Source organism: Amblyomma americanum, chromosome 1 (assembly GCF_052857255.1).
Source record: "Amblyomma americanum isolate KBUSLIRL-KWMA chromosome 1, ASM5285725v1, whole genome shotgun sequence".
Lineage (NCBI taxonomy): Eukaryota > Metazoa > Arthropoda > Arachnida > Ixodida > Ixodidae > Amblyomma > Amblyomma americanum.
The window spans coordinates 89,081,917-89,101,328 of NC_135497.1; the positions used below are offsets into that span (position 1 = coordinate 89,081,917).

Sequence of the window (19,412 nt, forward strand, 5' to 3'; positions counted from 1 at the left end):
ATTACCCCCTGAACACCTTTCAGGCCTGCGCCCAAAATTTTTACGCCACATCCGGCAGGCTCACACTTGCAGAAGCAGCATCGCCAGCGACATGATTTAGTCGCTGCTGTTCTTTCTTTCACGCTCCCTACGCCGCGCGGGCCGGTTGGTTGCAGCGGCGTGGGCGCGTTTGTCGTCTCTCGTCGTTGTTCTGCGGATACTAAAATCAGTGGATACTAAAATGCCGAACAAGTGTTGTGTGCTGGGGTGCACCGGCAATTACGATACGGGCAGGAAGATACAAGTGTTTTCTTTCCCAAAAGACGACGACACTTTCAAGAAGTGGTTACGCGCCATTCCAAGGACGGACTTCGGGCCCACTTCGTACACTAAGGTAAGCAATGTTTATGGTACTGTTATGTGCTCCTGGTTGCTTTTACTTAATCAGCACGTTTATTGTGATACTTCCGAAGCCCAGATAGATTGATTGTGGCCACATTTCTTTGCTGCAAACACGCTTATAGACAAAAGGGCTAGCATTAGGCTATTTTAATAAGTGGATTCTGAGATGTTTACGAAACGTTTGTACGTTTGTGCAGGTTTGCGCCGAATCATTTCGACACTTCATGCATCGAGACGGCGACATCGTGCACGGATCCAAGAACAGGAAATGTTCTTACAGTTCGATTGCCAGTGCCGCGGTTGCGCCGTGGATCGGTGTCTACCGTATTTCCCAGCTGCCCTTCATACCTTTCAGCACGAGAAAACAGCCAGAGAGAAGCACCTGACGCTAACAGGAGCCGACTAGAAGCCTCCAAATTCGCCCGTGCGGTCAAAGGATCACTGGCGTCATATGAAGCGGAGCAGGAGAGAGACCAATTTTCGTCACTCGAAGAACTAAAGGCGCGCCTGCAAGTGGCCTCAGTGTCAGTGCAGTGGACTGTGATTCATAAAGAAAAGTGTACGATGTTTTTGAGCATCACCAACGATCGTGAACCTTGGTTGAAGGCGTCATTGACAGTGTTCGAAAACCTCCAAGTCTCAGCCTGCTACCAAGGATCCGCGATCAAGATATCTTGGTAGCGCTGTTGTACCAGACTCAGTTTGCAAAGTAAGTTCCTTGTTGGAAATTTTGAACAACCTGTGCATGTTGTCTGGCGAGTCTGGCGAGCGTTGTAGTTCTCGCCACCTGTCGCTTGCAGTAAATTCCCTTCTAGACAAATTGGAAGCAAGCATTAATGGAAACAAGAAAGGGGTGTGAAATTTTTAAAGGAACAGCTAACACTGCTCTCTGCAGAGCGTATTCAGTACAGCACACAGGTAATGGTGTTTGCATGCATTCTCCACACAATATCGCCGCATGCCTACAAGTATTTGAAAAAAACAAGTACACTTGCCTTGCCCCGTCCGAGAGCTATTAGGAAAGTGTGCTCATATGTACAAATGTGCCCAGAAATTGGTTCTTCTGATGCAACTTTTCTTCAGTATGTTTCCGAGATATTTACACATCTGCAGCCACATGAAAAGACAGTGACGTTGATGCTTGACGAAATTCATATCAAGCCTTGTTTTGATTTTAAGTGGGGCAGCATATGTGGTGCTGCAGTTAATTCCGGCGATGCAGCCACATCTGTACGCGTGTTTATGATACAAAGTCTGCTGAGCTTATTCAAGGAGGTAGCACACATTCTTCCGGTAAAAACCATACAGGGCGACCAACTTCATGCCATACTGAAGAAGGTGATCATACGCTTAGAAGAGATTGGGTACAGGGTCATGGCCGTTGTTTGTGACAATAACTCTCTAAACAGAAAGGTAATTAAGATGTTTCTGCCAAAGCCAATGCTTCGTCATGTTAATCCACATCTGGCAGATCCAGAACGGCCATTTTTTTATGTGGTAGACGCTGTACATCTTTTGAAGTGTATCAGAAACAATTGGCTGAATCAGAAAAATGCGGCGACTTGCTTTTTCTACCCACGCTTTGAGCTTTCAAACAATGATATTCGTCCTGAATCCAAAATGACTACCTCAATTAAGAATTTGAGAGATTTACATAAAGAGGAGTCATCTCTACTGATAAAGTCTGGGTATGGCTTGACATCCAAGGCACTTAATCCGAGCAACTTGGAACGGCAAAATGTGAAGCTGGTACTGCAGGTTTTTAATCCGCACGTAGCCACAGCCCTGGCAGCTCGCAGTGGTGATGCTGCTTTTCAACATGCGGAACAGCAGATTTAATCAAAATCATTCTTCGCTGGTGGAGTATTGTCAACGTAAAAACTACAAATAAAGGCTTCCATCATCGTACTTTTTACGAAGAACCCATGTCTTGCAGTACAGATGACCCAAAAGCACCTTTTCTGAATGGTTTCATTACCTGGCTTGATGTCCGGGAATTTTATGGCCATGACACTGGGGTCCTTACCCAGGACACATTGAGTGCCCTAAGGCTATCTGCTCAATCCTTACTGGCATTGGCAAAGTACTGCATAAGTGAACTTCATTTTAAGTATGTCCTACTAGGGAAAGTTCAAACGAATCCTCTGGAGAGTCGTTTTGGACAGTACCGGCAAATGGCTGGTGGGCAGTACCACATATCTGTTCGACAGCTTTGTGAGACAGAGGGCAGGATTCGCCTTCAAAATGCCCTGCCAAAGATGAGCACTGATGACTTCAGAAACATCTAAGAGACAGTGTCAGAGATGTAGGAACCTCCTTTAGTGTTCAAGTTGTAGACGCTGACCTTGATGCACTCAGAGAACGGATGCTAGTTATTGGTTATGTTGGCGGGTATTGTGCGCATGCTACAATGAAAGTTGCCGAGGACACTTGGTTGTCACCGGAAGTGAGACGGGAATGGAAGAAGACACCCATTCCTTAATCGCACAACTGGACCGAGGTGGACTCAAGTTTCCCTCTGCCCTTGTGATTACAATAGTCATGTACACGGAGGTTGTAGTTACAAAGCTTGTGACACAAAGTGCCTGCACACAATTTCTCCATGGGCCCAACTAAAGGAATGTCGTTCACCAACTGACGCTCAACTCTCTACCGAGGCTTGAGGACATACATGCATGCGAAAATGGGCATGCCTACGAGCTCCTTCTCACAATTGTTGCAAACTGTGCAGCAAATATAATGCTTAACAACTTATGCAAACAAAGGAATGATCAACTTCATATTATAAAAGAACACAAGGCAGAAAACACAAAAGCCCCAATCTTTCTTCAAAAGTAATTTTCCATAACTTGTACATCGTACATTTAATTACAATAAATTGCACTGCAGGTATTTTATTGCAGTTTCCTCATGTGATTTCTTTGGTGAACTTCGGCGTGTTGTAGTGCAATGAGCCTTCTTTTGTTTGCGTCATGCATGCTTTCTAGCCCAGAGTTTAAATGACAGTTCTTTGTTTTTATTCTAAAATTTTAAAGTATTTTGGCAATTAAGTGCAATGTTTTTTTCTTACTGAGCTGAACCTCAGACAGTGCCTTTTGGGGTTGGTGAATGACTTATTTGTCACACCTTTTTTCTGTATGTGCTCTTCTTGTGCAGTGTATATTATTGTACTATTGTTGCAGTGTCTATTATGTATTATTGTATTAGTGTCTATATTATTGTGCAATGCAGTTTGTACAGTGGATTACTTGTGTATTCCTGTACCTGCAGCAGTGATATAAGGGGTTCTTTGTGTCACTTATTTATTATAACCTAGTCCACAGTTTAGTCACAAGTGTGTTTAATGTACTGTGGTTTTTTTACATGCCTTCGACTCTACGATGTAATATTTTGTGTTTTATGCTATTGAAGGGCGGCCACCTGCTCTTCACCAGTCAGTGAATAGGGTGCGGTGGACCTATGTTCAGGCCACCTAGGTCACCCGACCTAGCTCCAGGGGATTGCTTTCTTTGCGGTTACGTCAAGAACAAAGTCTACGCAACTGAACATGAAGACGTGGCAGACTTCAAAGAATCACCACGACATGAGCGAATGTACCCCTGAAGGTTATGAAACGAGTGCTGAAGTCCATTAAGGAGAGATTCATGGCATGCGTGGCGGTTGAAGGCAAGCACTTTCAGCATTAGTGATGAACATAACTTAGTCACCAAGATGCGACAGGGCAGCAGACATTAGTAGACTTCTTTTGCAATTATTTTAGGTGAAAAAGAGTAACTCGCTAGCCATCAGCGCCCACAGCGTTCCATTCTTGACTGAGCCAAAGCGGAAAGGAAAAATCTGCGCGTTGTCGCCGTGCTGCTTATTCGAGGCTGCTGACGGTAGAAAGCGTGCCGCAAAGTTCAATGCCAATTACGAAAGAAGAGCGCGTGCTGCACACGGCAGCCGTGACAATGCACGCATCTCGAACGCCTGTCTGCCGCACCCACAGCTAGCCTCGGTGTGGGGCCAAATACATATACAGTGAAGGCGGCATTCATGATATCAGCGCCTTCTTCTTAAAAATCCGTAAGCGGTTAGAAAAAAAGCGGCCTTTATCTTTGCTTGTTTATCAGCCTCAGTATTGCGCCTATATGCGCTAAGCAGCCACACAGACTCTCAGAAAGTAAACAAGGACCTTTCTTACTTTTCGAATGAATTTGAGCTGGAATGTGTCACACAATTTGTGCGCAGTTCCCTGGGTAGGGATACTACTATGCTCCGCACAGAAAGACACTGCACACTATGGACAACATATAAACGTCATTTACGCCATACCGACAAAATACACAGAATGCAACTGAAACTGAAACCTGCTGGCCATAGAGCATGCATGCCAGGAACCGATTGCGTGTACCCAAGATACCGAAACCATTATTTCAACAGGAGGGCAAGGGTAGGCGGTGTGACGTGGAGAGCCGCTGCCCGGCTTCTGCCACCACGCTTACGCGCAACGAGGAAGTTGATAGCGGTTGCTGCAAACTGTCTTATCTCCGACGCTGCCTATCTTGTTCCTGGTTGGGAGTTTTACCGTGTTCGCTGAAACACCGGACCTGTATTGTGTCACTCCAGGTGCTTTCACCCGTCGGTCTGTAGCAAAGAAGATGCAGCTAGGTGTTTTTTTTAGTTGTGTCGCGAGCGATTTCTGGTATGAACTTAAAGAAACAAAAAGCGAGTAGAACTATAGCTTTACTTCAGAGGGTTCAACTGGACGACTACTCGGGGAACATCTGCAGTTCATCGTTGCTTCGACACTCAGTGCAAGACGCTCGATGCACTGTGCACACGTCCAGCGCGCACAGACGACGACACAAGCAATGAAAAGCAGGACGCAGCCTCCCTTACAAAAATTCTTGTTTGGGTGGTGTAGGAGTTCTCATGAGCAGTCTCTACATGCAATGTTGAATTTGTGTTGCAACCAGGAAATTCTTGTGTCGGTGAATTTGTAAGGCAAGGTTGAATTTCGACAGAAAAGTTAGTACGCCTTAGCTGCATTCTGATGCGCTTCACCGCTGAATATAATATGCCGAAAAAATCACACTTATAACTCAAAAAGCCTATTTAAAAAAGCAGATCATCTTAAGAGAATCATTCGGTATACAGCAAGTATTTAGTGACAGTGATGAGAAAAGAAAAGGCAATCTATTCCATCGTGGACAGTAGGTGTAAGCATGAGATGCATTGTAGATAGGGCGTAGCATATTTGGTCTCTGTTCCGCACCGGCGACGTTTCAGCGAGTAATGGATACAGTGCTGGCAGGCCTGAAGTGGAAAATTTGTCTGGTATATTTAAATGACGTCGTTGTCTTCGCCTCGAACTTTGAAGAGCACCTCAAAAGACTTCGAACAGTACTAGACGCAATCAAGTCGTCTGGCCTAACCTTGAAAGCAGAGAAATGCCACTTTGCTTACGAAGAGCTGCTGTTTCTAGGCTACATCGTTAGCAAGGAAGGAGTACGCCCAGACCCGCAGAAAACAGCTGCTATTGAACAGTTTCCGCCGCCGGCCGATAAGAAAGCAGTGCGCAGGTTTCTCGGACTGTGCGCATATTACCGACGATTTGTGAAAACCTTTTCGCGCATCGCCGAGCCCCTGACCCAACTGACGAATGCAGAAGTGCCGCTTAAATGGGAAGCGCCGCAAGCAGAATCCTTCAAGGAACTTCAGCGTCGTTTACAGTCCCCGCTGATCCTGGCGCATTTTGATGAAAACGCCGATACTGAAGTTCATACCGACGCAAGCAGCGTGGGACTAGGCGCCGTCCTCGTTCAAAAAAGCGACAGGTCGGAGAAATTCATCGTATACGCTAGCCGTTCCCTTTCCAAGGCCGAAGCTAACTATTCGACAACTGAGAAGGAGTGCCTTGCCATCATCTGGGCTACGTCGAAATTCCGCCCCTACCTCTACGGACGGCCGTTCAAGGTGGTCAGCGACCACCACGCGCCCTGCTGGCTTGCCAATTTGAAGGATCCCGCTGGCCGACTCGCCCGATGGAGTCTGCGTCTCCAGGAGTTTGACGTCACCGTCGTTTACAAGTCCGGACGCAAGCACTCTGACGCCGATTGCCTCTCACGAGTCCCTGTAGATGCACCGCCGCCGGACGACGATGAGGACGCCTTCCTAGGACCTATCAGCCCCAGCTTTTTTTGCTCAGCAGCAACGCTCGGGCCCCGACCTAAAAGGCCTCATCGAGTACCTGGAAGGCAAGGTTTCTTCACCCCCCGCTTCATTCAAGCGAGGACTGTCTTCCTTCTGTGTGCAGAATGAGGTCCTTGTGAAGAAGAACTTTACAGCGAACAAAACAGCCTACCTCCTTGTTGTACCTACTTGTCTCCGCGAAGACGTTCTATAGGCTTCACACGACGAGCCGACAGCTGGACATCTCGGGTTTACTCGCACCTTCCGCCACATTCAAGACAAGTTTTACTGGCCCCGACTGTCTGCCGATGTCGCACACTATGTGAAAACCTGCCGAGATTGTCAGCTACGAAAGACTCCTCCCACACGACCAGCAGGATTTCTGAGCCCCATTGAACCTCCCTCAAGTCCATTTCAGCAGATTGGCATGGACTTGCTTGGCCCTTTTCCAACGTCAACATCTGGAAATAAGTGGATCATCATAGCGACCGACTACCTGACCCGCTACGGCGATGCGAAAGCGCTACCGAACGGAACAGCAGCATAAGTCGCCAAATTTTTCGTGGAGTGCATTCTTCTTCGACACGGCGTTCCCGATGTGCTCATCACAGACAGAGGAACAGCATTCACGGCGGAACTAACGCAAACCATACTGCGCTACAGCCAAACCAGCCACCGGAGGATAACAGCATACCATCCGCAGACCAACGGACTGACCGAGCGCCTGAACAAAACCATCGCCGATATGCTCGCCATGTATGTCGATGCCGAACACAAAACCTGGGATGTCATTCTGCCTTACGTCGTCTTCGCCTACAACACCGCAGTGCAGGAGACCACCCAGATGACGCCTTTTAGGCTCGTCCATGGCAGGAAGGCCACGACCACGCTAGACGCCATGTTGCCCAACGTTACAGAAGAGAACGTCGACGTTGCCGCCTACCTTCAACGCGCAGAAGCTCGAAGGCTTGCCCGATTACGGATCAAAGATCAGCAGCGGCCCGACGCCAGACGCTACAACCTACGAAGACGCAACGCGGAATACAAGCCAGGAGACCAAGTCTGGGTGTGGACGCCCATTCGCCGCCGTGGATTGAGTGAAAAGCTTTTGCGCCGCTATTTCGGCCCGTACAAGGTTCTTCGTCGGCTGGGTGAACTGGATTATGAAGTCATCCCTGACGCAATGACTGCACCCCAGCGACGCCGCATACGACCAGAAGTTGTCCATGTAGTCCGTCTGAAGCCGTATTATGCGCGCTAAAGGCCACTGCATTTCCATGCTCTATTTTCGCAAGATCCGTTTTTTTTTCCTTATTTGTCGCATTATTTGTTTTAATGCATCGGGTCGATGGTTCTTTGAGAGGGGAGTAATGCCGCGAATATTTGCAGTGTTTGTTCGTTTTTCAAATCTGCCGCCACACCACTTTATCGCTTTGTTTGCGACGCAAGACGCGACTAGATTTATCTCGATTGATCGCAGCCAGGCAGAGCTGATTCTACGTTGTTCCGGAATGTTCAGTAACTTTGCGCTCTTTATCTCCAAAGTTCGCTATCAGCTTTAAATTGAGCACGGCCGACAGAGGCGGGCATTCTGTTTGACGACCGCCGAGCACGCTTGTCGCTTCGCCGCCGCCGAGTGATTGAGCCCATTTTGGGTGCAAGTCAGCCCAATAACATTTTCTTTTAGAAGACCCTTTCGTCCGTCTTCATCGCTGCTTCGACTGCCGTCACCAATACGTGACAATATTGTGCACATAGGATGCCTCATAAACGGCTCCAGCAGCACATCGGTATTAGCTAGGTCCTGTGGCTTCTGAATGTGCCACCACCTTCGCCCGCTTCTGTTCTTAGAGTAGGCAGCGTGCATGATCTCGCCATATTATGTGATGACATCATGATTTTTTCTTGTGGGTGGAGCTTTCCTAAAGCTTCCGAACGTTCTGATTATTGTGTTCTGTGTGCCTTTCTATGCTAAATCTGAGTTCCGGATTGCACCAAAATGTCCTCCGCATATTAGATTGCTGAAGCCAATAAATGTGTGAAGAGCGCCCTATTGTGCTTGAACGTTCCGCGCCAACCATACCGCTCTGCCGCCCACTTCCCCAAAATTCGTATTTGTCGGTACATCCGGTGTGCACAAACGTTGCACACGACTTTCCCTGAAGCACACTACGCATGCCAGCCCTACCTCGAAGTCCCAAGCATAAGCTGACTGCAACGAACACCCCTCACATCATTTAGTCCCGCCTTTGCTGCCTCTTCGAACTTCGCATCCAGGCTGCATGTTTCCAATCTCCCCATGGCATTACTTTTCTGGGTAGCTACCTCTGTCCACCAAAAAACACCGAAGAGATCAGCTCGTCCGCATATGACGGATGATGGATGGTAGAAGATAAAAGCGCGTACACGAGACTCGGTTGCCCAAATAAAGGCTTTAATCTCTGCCCCTTTCTCTCCCAGTCTCTCTCTTGGCGTACTGGCGCACAATTTCAAAAATCCGCACGGTACAAGGCTTGATGCCGCCGATGACTATTATGGCAGCAAGAACTCACTGGCATCGCCCTAATATCAAAGAGGATGGCAAGCGGTTGAAGAGTCTGGTAGCGGTGCGTAGTTAGAACAGTGCGTCATGTACTTCTTTAATTATATTATTGAACAACATCTTATTATGCTATCATTGTCGTTTTGTAATTTCATGCACTGTCACAGCCGAGGCACTAATGTCTCAGCCATATAAAGAGAAATGAGACTTGCCAGCTAAGCTACGGGATGTTTGGACACATAACATCCGCTACTTCTATACGGGCAGCAATCCATCTTCGCTGCATCCTTCATTCAGCGAAACTGGCGTCAGGACACCCAACAATGCTGCGTTTGTAATTACATTTACCACGACGGAAATGCGCAGAAAGGGGAGAGCATGCTCGCACTACGGCAGGCTGTAGCTAAAATAACGAACGCGAAAGAGACGGAGCAAGCATGGGTACGCTGAGAACTACGGTGTGCTTCACCGAGGGCTGCTAACATTATTTAAAAAATAGGTTTTGAGTTAAAAAGGCGTTTTCATAGGCATAGTTTTCTGGCAAGTGAAGACCACCAGAAAACCGCTAAATGCATTAACTACCCAAGCTGGTTAACTAAAATGTAATAGTTAACTTTTTTCAATTTCGTAATTGCTGTTACGATATGTAGCCCGCCATTATATCCGTTAGTGTGTTTTCGAAAGTGCGATTGCCGTCGGTGCTGCGGTGCAATGAATTTTGGACCCGCGCAAAATTGCGTGTCATCCGGAAGGACCGTGGCTAACACTTGCGCACCAAGCATGACAGGTTTCAGGCACCTCGCATCTTTGCTACTCCACAACTGCGTCATTTCAAATTGGGTGCACGGTTTGAATGTGACTTTGAAGTACTCGGTCAGCTCGGCTCCTTCAGGACTCAAGTTGCTGGGAGCTTCTCTCTGCGAGCGAAACAAGTGCAGGCAGGACGTTTTTTTTTGTGGCAGACTGTTGTTTAATACTGTCTGCTAGCACTTGTTGTGACGATGCCAAGCCCTAGCTCTCTTAGGCGCTGGCCGGTGTGCTTTGTCGCGTTTCTCAGCTTACGCCATCCAAGGGGGTCAAAACTGTGGACAGAGAAACCCGGCTGTCTTGTACTCCCATGTTCAGGACAACCTTATCCTTGAGAAAATGACGTGCACGCTGGTGGACAAATTGCCGTTTCTTTGACCTTCGACTAGCTAGTGATGGATTTATTGATGTTTGAAAAGTGACATGCACCCGCTCAGCGGCTATGTCGTTCGGCTGCTGATCGCAAGGTCACGGGATCGGATCACAGCCGCGGCAGCCGCATTTCAATAGAAAAACACCTGTGCGCTGTGCGAAGCCAGCGTACTTTGAAAAATCCCAGGAGGTCGAAATTAATTCCGAGCTCTCTACTACTGCGTCTCTCACAGCGCATGTGCGGCTTCAGGACGATAAACTCGACAAACCATATCAGCGTGCAATAAAACAAAATGTTGCTCGGACTCTACCTTGTGTGCTCTCGTTGCTTCGAGAAACGTTTGAATTGTTATTTTGAAACTATTTCACCGATGTTGTTCATAACTAAAGAATTTTTGGCTTAACGAAGTGTTATACGATTTCTACCCAAGTGTATTGAATGATATCTAAACGGAACTTTCAGCAATAGGTATGGTTGAGCTGAGTAACTAGGCCACTTCATTTAGATAATATCACAGGTGATTGAGTGACAATTCCTGACTGTATCGGTAGCTAAATCATCGTCCCGCAAGCCACGGGACATGCGCACACAGTCGGCTTCTCTGGGAAAGGAGGCCGCCCTTATTTCCAGTAGTGGCTATAAATCTAGCGCGAAATGAAGCACTACGTTCTTTCCCCAGCACCCGTCCTGTCATGTTTTATCGGCTGCAGCAGCCGATACACTGACCTACTTGGTGACTGCCCTCGTTTTCCCTGGGGCACGAATATCCCTGGATGCAGCGATTCAATTCTTGTCCCTTAATGGAAGCCTAAGTCCTGGTTCTACGGCCCCAACCTTCGTCTGACCCCGTTTTCTCACGGTGCAACTAACGGTCCTCACGGACAGGTTCAATGTGGTGCTCTTATCTTCCATTCCGCTCCATAGAATAGAGAGAAATTCCATGTCCGGTTAATCTCCCCGCCTTTCTATTATTCTGTCTCTCTCTATGTGACTGACAATAGATATTTAATTTTAGAAGTCCCACCACCAGACCAGGCTCTGCAGCGAGGAGATATCTCTCGCAGGTAAAAACCGTGGCGCCGTCAACTACGAAGGCAAATTTGCCCAACACAGCCTTTTTCGCAGTTAATTCAGAAACAAGTTTATGACGGTTGTAATACGAGTTGTCATGTTAGAAACACTAATGTTTTAAACTCACGGTCGACGAAAGGAGTGAAACGCTTAATGCATGAAGGGAATGACAGAGACCTTCAGGACCTGCACCTGCGGGAGGTGGGAACGCTGACCACATAAGTTCCGGTCCGAAAAGTAAAATCAATTGAACGGACGCAACTTCTTAGAGAACAAGTTGATGCTGTGGCGCAGTGTGTTCCGATTCGGGTTCGCCGAATTAAACAACCAAACACTGTGTAAATTCTACTGCTCGAGTCGCGCGCACAGGGACATTTTACGCGGCAATGTACTCTACTACAAAAGCCGCATGGATGAGAACCCTACTCCTCTTTTTGTGCTCTTCATCTCGGAAGTTATGCTACTGTATATTCTGAAACAACTCCTCCTTGGCGTCGTCAGAAGGTTAATTCATCTGCGTCTCAAAGACAACCCCACGTGCGCTGTACAAACGCTTTCCCTTTTCTCACCTAGCCTAACACGTGGCACCGACCAGCGGCATTTCCTGCTTTGTCAAGAGAACCGGAAAAGATCACCCCAGGTCACGCTTCTCTGCGTTTTCTTAGTGTTTATACTTTCGTGCTGCCCTCATGTTTCCCGTCCTTGATGGTGCTGTAATCCTAAACCGTTTCCTCCTTTGCAGGCGAGATGCATTGCGCGCCTTTGCATTATTCACACCACGTGCGTGTACCGAGCTCAGCTCGAGCTAAGGAAGGGAACCGGCTGTTCTGATGCAAATCTACCACGTGCCGAGCTCGAATCAGTGGGCATGTAAGTGGCCCGAGCACGGTCCGCAAGCCCGGTCGGGTAGGGACTCCTGTTGACCCGATCCGATCCGGTTGTGCAACCAACCAACCAACCAACCAACCAACCAACCAACCAACCAACCAACCAACCAACCAACCAACCAACCGACCGACCGACCGACAGACCGACCGACCGACCGACCGACCGACCGACCGACCGACCGACCGACCGACCGACCGACCGACCGACCGACCAACAGAAAGCATTATATGGCTCATTGACAACGAAAGACGGCGTTGTCGTCATTGGCCGCAAAAGTGGTCCCAAAAATCCCAGATTACGTCACCGTGGCATCAAGTAAACGGAAAATTTCTTCCGAAGGCATCGAGAATTGAACCCAGGACTGCGAGGCGAGCACGCAACCCATCGGCCACAAAACCGCGTTGCTTGTCGGCGAACAAATGTGAACCTAGAATATTCATTGCCTTACGACTCTATGTTAATGAGTAGGCGCGTCATTAGAAAGGAAGAGAAGAAATTAGGCAACAATAAAAGTAAAATTTAAATGGGAAATAAAAGTGAAAAAAGAAATTGCTTTCGCATTCAAAACACGTAGGTAGTCTTAAGTGCGCTCCGTAATTTTTTGTTTGTGATCCAATACCTATGCACGCGAGTTTCCTCCTAAAATAGTAATATACATAAATTCTGAACACCTTAACCGATATGGGAGTAGAAAGAGGGTAAGCTGTTCTCTAGCGCATTCCCTTTAAAAGCGAGGCATGCTGGCCCTGTTGGCGAGTAGATTTCGATCACTAACTGTACGGAATGCTTAGTATTCGCAGGCATATTCCCACTGCAGAGCATAGTAACTTGATGCAGTTAGCAATAGAAAGAGGCCTTTAAACGCAGCACCAATGTTCTTGAGGTTAGCAAAGAGAGAAGATTGAAAGCTTGGTCAAAATCTTCGTACCTGCAAGAACTTCGCAGGCTTTGAAGAGGGAATTTGTTTCCTTTGACAACCGCAAATATTCCGCATTTTTAGTTACGCAAATGTGCCCCAAAGCTTGGGCAGCATACCCTACCCCTAAATGTGAGTGCGCTGGAGTACCGATTACTCTTTTTTATTTCTACATGGGCTAATTCGTCTTTAGAGTGTTTACACGTGGTGGCTTAGTTGTGAAGCTGGACCGCACTTCGAATCGACCAAAGCGCCCGCGGCAGCCCACTTTTCACAAAGCTAATACGTGAAGAATGAATTTTCAGGCAGGGTTATACGCACTGCAGATATTTTGAAGTGTCTCACTATTTCGCAGCTCCTCTCATTTTGTCACGAAAGCACAGTATCCGGTAATTAAATGAACTAACGCAAAGTCACGTGTTCTGAAACGGCGTCGTAAAAGCGGCACGATATGTCGCGCAGAAAACACCCAGCAATAAAAAAATGTGCGAGAATATGCCCCGAACGCGCACTTCATCAAAATGACGTATATATAGATATATCTCCGCTTGAATATCGCGCACTGGAAAAAAAACAATTGCCCAATAATTTTGTCGACAGCAACAACCACTCATTCATTTCCCGATTGTGGAATGCATTTGAACCTGGGAAAAGCATATGTATATAAAGAAAACTGAGAACACCGACTCTTAGCGTGTTTTATTAATTTACAGTGATCAGAAAAGTTTTTCTAATGTCCTGTGCGTCATTCTTTTTTTTTCCCCTTTTCAGTCAACTTCGTCGGCTATAGGCACTATTGCAGTTTTGTTCAAAAATGTGTATGCATGGAATGCGTCAATGAGGCTGTACAGACTTTTGTTTCTAAAGCTTAGTGCACACTTTACTAAGAAGTGCACTTGTTTACGCGTAGAAACAAGATTATTTACTGTTGAGACAACTCTAAATAGAACGCATAGGCGAGACGTACCCTAGGTCGCTGTACACAGACGCGCGTAACCTGAGCTGATGTAAACATCTTGACTGAACGCCTCCGGCGCAGCATGACTGCGTTCCACAGTGCTCTCATGTCTCCTCATTTTGTAAGCGGCCGCTCACCTCCCGGAAATTCTGGCGACTCCACACGTGGTGTGTAATGTATTCACACAGAGGAAACGGTCCATCACTTTCCTCCTGATCCTCAGTTAGGAGCCATCGCTACAATGCGCTTCTCCGCCCTACGAACCGGCGTCATAAGTCGACTACAGCACCAACATTTTTCACGCAGTAAGATTTACGTTTTGCTCCAGCGCAGTTTTCTCGATCCTGTTAACCTAACAGCGCATATACTTTATATTGAAGGTGAAATATCACAGGTGAAGGCATCGGCTGCTATTTTTTCGCTGAAACGCCCGTTTCAGTGTGCAGACCGGCGTCCACCATGGCGTCGTCTTTGAGTGGCCAACAGCTGCAGCCAAGCCTGCCAACGGCTGCGGTGACCCAAGGAAGCGGTGACTCCCAGATCGCCCACTTTTACCAGGACCGAGTGGTATTCGTCACCGGAGGAACAGGGTTCATTGGGAAGGTACGTAAACACTGCTGTAGACATGCGTTACTGCTTCAATACGCTCATTATTGGTGAGTACTGTGCACACTGTGGAGAAAAAAAGCCTATCAGCTTGACGAGAGCGTTTAAAATGCTCAGCTTCTTAGTGTTTTGGTGCACTCAGTGGGTGGCACAGAGGTGCGTTGATGTGGTCACCAGCCACCACTGTGCTTGCAGTCGATCGGGGACAACGGTGTCAACCTATTACACAAACAATGCGTGCTACGCCTGTTTCCTCTCAAATAAGTTTATTGAAAGCTTTCTATTTCTAATATGAGCTTGTTTAGTTCGTGTACCGTTCATGTAAACGTACGGGGAGCACGGTTTAATGACTTAAATGTGCCAGTGCACGGGATGTCCCAAAGATGTACTATACATATTCCCTAACTATTGCGTCACTGAAGCGCTTATACAATAATAAAGTGTGTTGGATAAGCTTCAAAAATCCGCGCTTGAGTCACCTTTGAGCTCCCGACCATGTTCTAATTGTATGCTGAGATACTTCTATATCGCTGCCTTTTATCCGCAACAATTGTAAGCGACGGACTGGACAAGGATCGAGGACCTTTGAGAGGCATAACTTGGCGCTGTCTTCTTCATTGACGATGACTTCAACACAAATCATACTCGACCATGATTGTGGAGTAATACTTATCACGACTGGAAGCTTATGCGGGCGCGATACAAGGCAGCCACTTCAACTTCACCAAACATATTCTCTGTTCCCGAATAATCAGCCAACACTGCATCCGAGGCGTCACCACGACTCAACCTACATCAACGAACCAGGCCTGACAGAGCGCAAGGCTAGCTGTCATGCGCGGCCTCAAAATTACTTTCGACATCAAATTTTACAGCTACCGTTGTGTAAAGCGCTTTTCCGTCCTTCAACGATGTCGCCATTGTAATATGTGGTAGCAGAATTTTGCAACGCATCCCTCATGTCTTGACCACGTGATTCAGGCAAAGCCTGAACCAGGCTGTGTGCGTTTGCGCGGGAGACTAGACAGCTCATTGGGGGCCACTTGCGGCCTACATTAGACTAGCTGCGCTCTAGACGAGGACGGGGCACGATACCTGGAAAAAGCATCTTCGATGCCGGTACCCGATAACGCCAAAAATTGTATTTCCAATATTAATGCAAGATACCGAACCAAAATCGATTTCCGATACCGATACTCGACACCGTAATGGGGATAATTTGATACACCACTGATATCGCCAATAATAATAAATCTGATAATCAGCGTTTCTAAGTTGTGAAATGTCTCCTGATTTGTGGATTTTTTAGGCTCTTGGATATAGCGCACTATTTTTGAAAGGGTTTAAACGAACTTAGACTCAAGGATTTCTACAATTTCTTTAAGCTCTACTGTCACTGTCAGGGCTGGGCATGATACTTCAAAAAAGTATCTTCGATGCCGATAATCTCAAAAATTGTATTTTAGACACCAATACAAGACACAAAACTGAAACTCTACAGATACTCGATACCATATTGCTACGGTTGTGCTTGTGCTTGGAACGCTCGTGCTTGGTGCGCTCGCGCTTGGAACGCGAAGAGGACGAAGTGCGTTTCTGCTGCTGGGCTTCGCGTGCCCGGTTGTTCGGCTGCGTGGCTGTAAGCTGTTTCCCTGTAAATATACTTTTCCCTTTTGGTGTGCACATCTTCACGTTACATTATTGGTGTGAGGTGCGGGGTACAGCCACAGCAAGTACGGAACTTCGCAGCGGTCGTCAGCTCGCCGGCTCTTCAACCATGACCAGCGAAGGGGCCGCTCCGTCGGCGTCCGCCAACCCGGCGTTCATCATTGCCCATCCGAGAGATCCTGGGACCTTCAACGGAACGGACGGCGTCGACGTGGAGGACTGGCTCGCAATGTACGAGCGCGTGAGCACACACAACAGGTGGGACCCGACCCTAAAGTTGGCCAACGTCATCTTCTACCTGACGGGCACTGCCAGGGTATGGTTCGAGACCCACGAGGATGAACTCACCAGCTGGGATCTCTGCAAGCGCAAGCTTTGTGACCTGTTTGGTAAGCCATTCGGGCGTCAGCTCGCTGCGAAGAAGGAGCTCGCATGCCGTGCACAAACGTCCACAGAGTCCTATGTATCATACATTCAGGACATATTAGCTCTCTGCATGAAAGTCGACGCCACTATGTCAGAGTGCGACAAAGTAGGTCACGTGCTCAAAGGCATCGCAGATGACGCCTTTAACCTTCTTGTATACAAGGACTGCGGAACGGTTGACGCAATCATCAAGGAATGCCGCCGGTTCGAACAAGCGAAGAGCCGCCGAATTTCTCCGCAGTTCACGCGGTTGCCGAATACGACTGCGACGTCGTCCTGTGTAGACTCGACTCCACCGAGCCGTCTGCCGACATCTGAGAGCCTGACACGACTTGTGCGCCAAGAAGTAGAGGCAATGTCCCCCGTTGCGTTTCATCCACCCGCAACAGACAGTACTCCAGCAGTATCCCTTATACAGGCTGTCGTTCGCAAAGAATTTGCCAATCTTGGGATTCAACCTGTTTGCTCAGTTAGTGCCCCATATGCTCGCCGCATGTCCCCGGAGCTCGGTTCTGAACGTGCATACTACCCTCGACGCAGCCGCAATCCAGATGAATGGAGAACACCTGATGACAGGCCCATCTGCTTTAACTGCTCCCGAGTTGGCCACATATCTCGACACTGCCGAAGCCGTCCGTCCTCGACCTACAGCCGCTACCCGCCGGGTTCTGCATATTCCCGCCGCTCTCCCTCGCCCTCGGAAACGACCTCTTCTGGCCACAACGCTCAGACCCCGCTTACCAACCGTTCGTCGTCACCTCAGCGCCGTCGATCTCCATCGCCCCGACCTCGCCGCCCTTCGTCGCCGGCCCCATATACCCGCTCCCGATCGGAAAACTGATGGCTGCAGCGTCTGGGGGTGATGCTGCTCTGACGACCCGACCAGAAAACCCTCCTTTAACTCTTCATGCTCATCGGAACATCCTTAACGTCGACGTGGACGGGGTCCCTGTTACCGCTCTGATCGACACTGGAGCGCACGTCTCAGTCATGAATGCTCGTCTTCGCCGTCGCCTAAGGAAAGTGCTCACTCCTGCCCCCTCAACTGTGGTCCGTGTTGCAGATGGCGGTATGTCTATTGTCGTCGGAATGTGTACTGCTCGTGTTTCAATAGCCGGCCGCCATACTTCCGTGCTCTTCACTGTCCTCGAACACTGCCCTCATGACATCATTCTCGGCCTTGACTTTCTCACCGACCATTCCGCCCTTATAGATTGCGCCACAAGCATCGTTCAACTCGCTCTACCTGTTCCTTCAGAGCCACCGGATCCAATTGTTCACCGACTGTGCACCGCCGACTTTGTCCGCCTGGACCCCGATGCCGCCACTTATGTCCGTTTCTCCTCGGTCCCGCCAGTTCCCGATGGTGACTACATCATTACTCCGGTTCCTGATGTGCCCTTTACACGCAGTGTTGCCCTTGCGCATACAGTTGTCACCATGTCGGCAAATCAAGCGTCCCTTCCGGTTCTCAACTTTGCCTCTTACGTTCAGCCGCTCCCACAAGGTGTGTCGCTCGCCACGCTGTGCCCTGCTGCCGAATGCGTCGTATCGGCGGTGAGAAGCGTCCCACCCTCGTCGAACTGCCGCGACTCTGACGTCCCACCACCTGATGAATATGCAAAAATGATTGCTGCTGACCTCTTACCAGGGCAAGCTCACGACCTTCGGTATCTTCTGTCGTCTTTTCGCGACATCTTTGACTTCGATGACCGCCCTTTGGCTCGAACATCTGTGGTCACGCATCGCATCAACACCGGTGACGCAGCTCCTATTCACGGACGACCCTACAGAGTGTCCAGTACAGAACGCACCATCATACAGCAAGAGGTGGACAAGATGCTCAGTAAAGACATCATAGAGCCCTCGTCGAGCCCTTGGGCCTCACCAGTTGTGCTGGTTAAAAAGAAGGACGGCAGCTGGCGCTTTTGCGTTGATTACCGGCACCTAAACAACATAACAAAAAAAGACGTCTATCCACTCCCAAGAATAGACGATGCTTTGGACTGCCTTCACGGAGCCAAATTTTTCTCTTCAATTGACCTTCGGTCCGGGTATTGGCAAATCTCTGTTGATGACAATGACCGCGAAAAGACGGCATTCGTTACACCGGACGGCTTATATCAGTTTAAAGTTATGCCATTCGGTCTCTGTAATGCGCCAGCTACCTTCGAAAGAATGATGGACTCCTTGCTTCGCGGCTTTAAATGGTCCACATGTCTATGTTACCTCGACGATGTTGTGGTTTTTTCGCCCACGTTTACCACGCACCTCGACAGACTGGCGAGCATTCTTTCTGTCTTCCGTCGAGCCGGGCTACAGCTCAATTCGTCGAAATGTCAATTCGGTCGCCGCCAACTCACCATTCTCGGACATCTAGTCGACGCTTCTGGTGTCCGCCCGGATCCTGTTAAAGTTAAAGCCGTCAAGGACTTCCCTATTCCCCAGTCGTCTACGGATGTGCGCAGCTTCGTCGGCCTCTGCTCGTACTTCCGCCGTTTCATCAAAAATTTTGCCGGCACCGCTCGCCCCCTGACCGACCTTCTAAAGAAAGACACCCCTTTTACCTGGGGCCCTGCCCAAGAGGAGGCCTTTTCTTCGC

At 48.5% G+C, this 19,412-nt stretch overlaps 1 protein-coding gene and 1 pseudogene across 1 annotated transcript in view; both read left to right on the forward strand.

Annotated features, from left to right (window-relative positions):
- The first annotated feature begins 220 nt into the window (after window positions 1–220).
- Window positions 221–3,219, forward strand: LOC144133764 (uncharacterized; annotated as a pseudogene).
- Window positions 3,220–14,569: 11,350 nt separating this feature from the next.
- The window catches only part of LOC144110492 (putative fatty acyl-CoA reductase CG5065), a 47,120-nt gene continuing 42,277 nt past the window's right edge, over window positions 14,570–19,412 (forward strand). Inside the window, exon 1 of the mRNA XM_077643480.1 lies at window positions 14,570–14,713. Within this exon, the coding sequence (XP_077499606.1) occupies window positions 14,570–14,713 (144 nt within the window). The remainder of the gene's footprint in view (window positions 14,714–19,412) is intronic.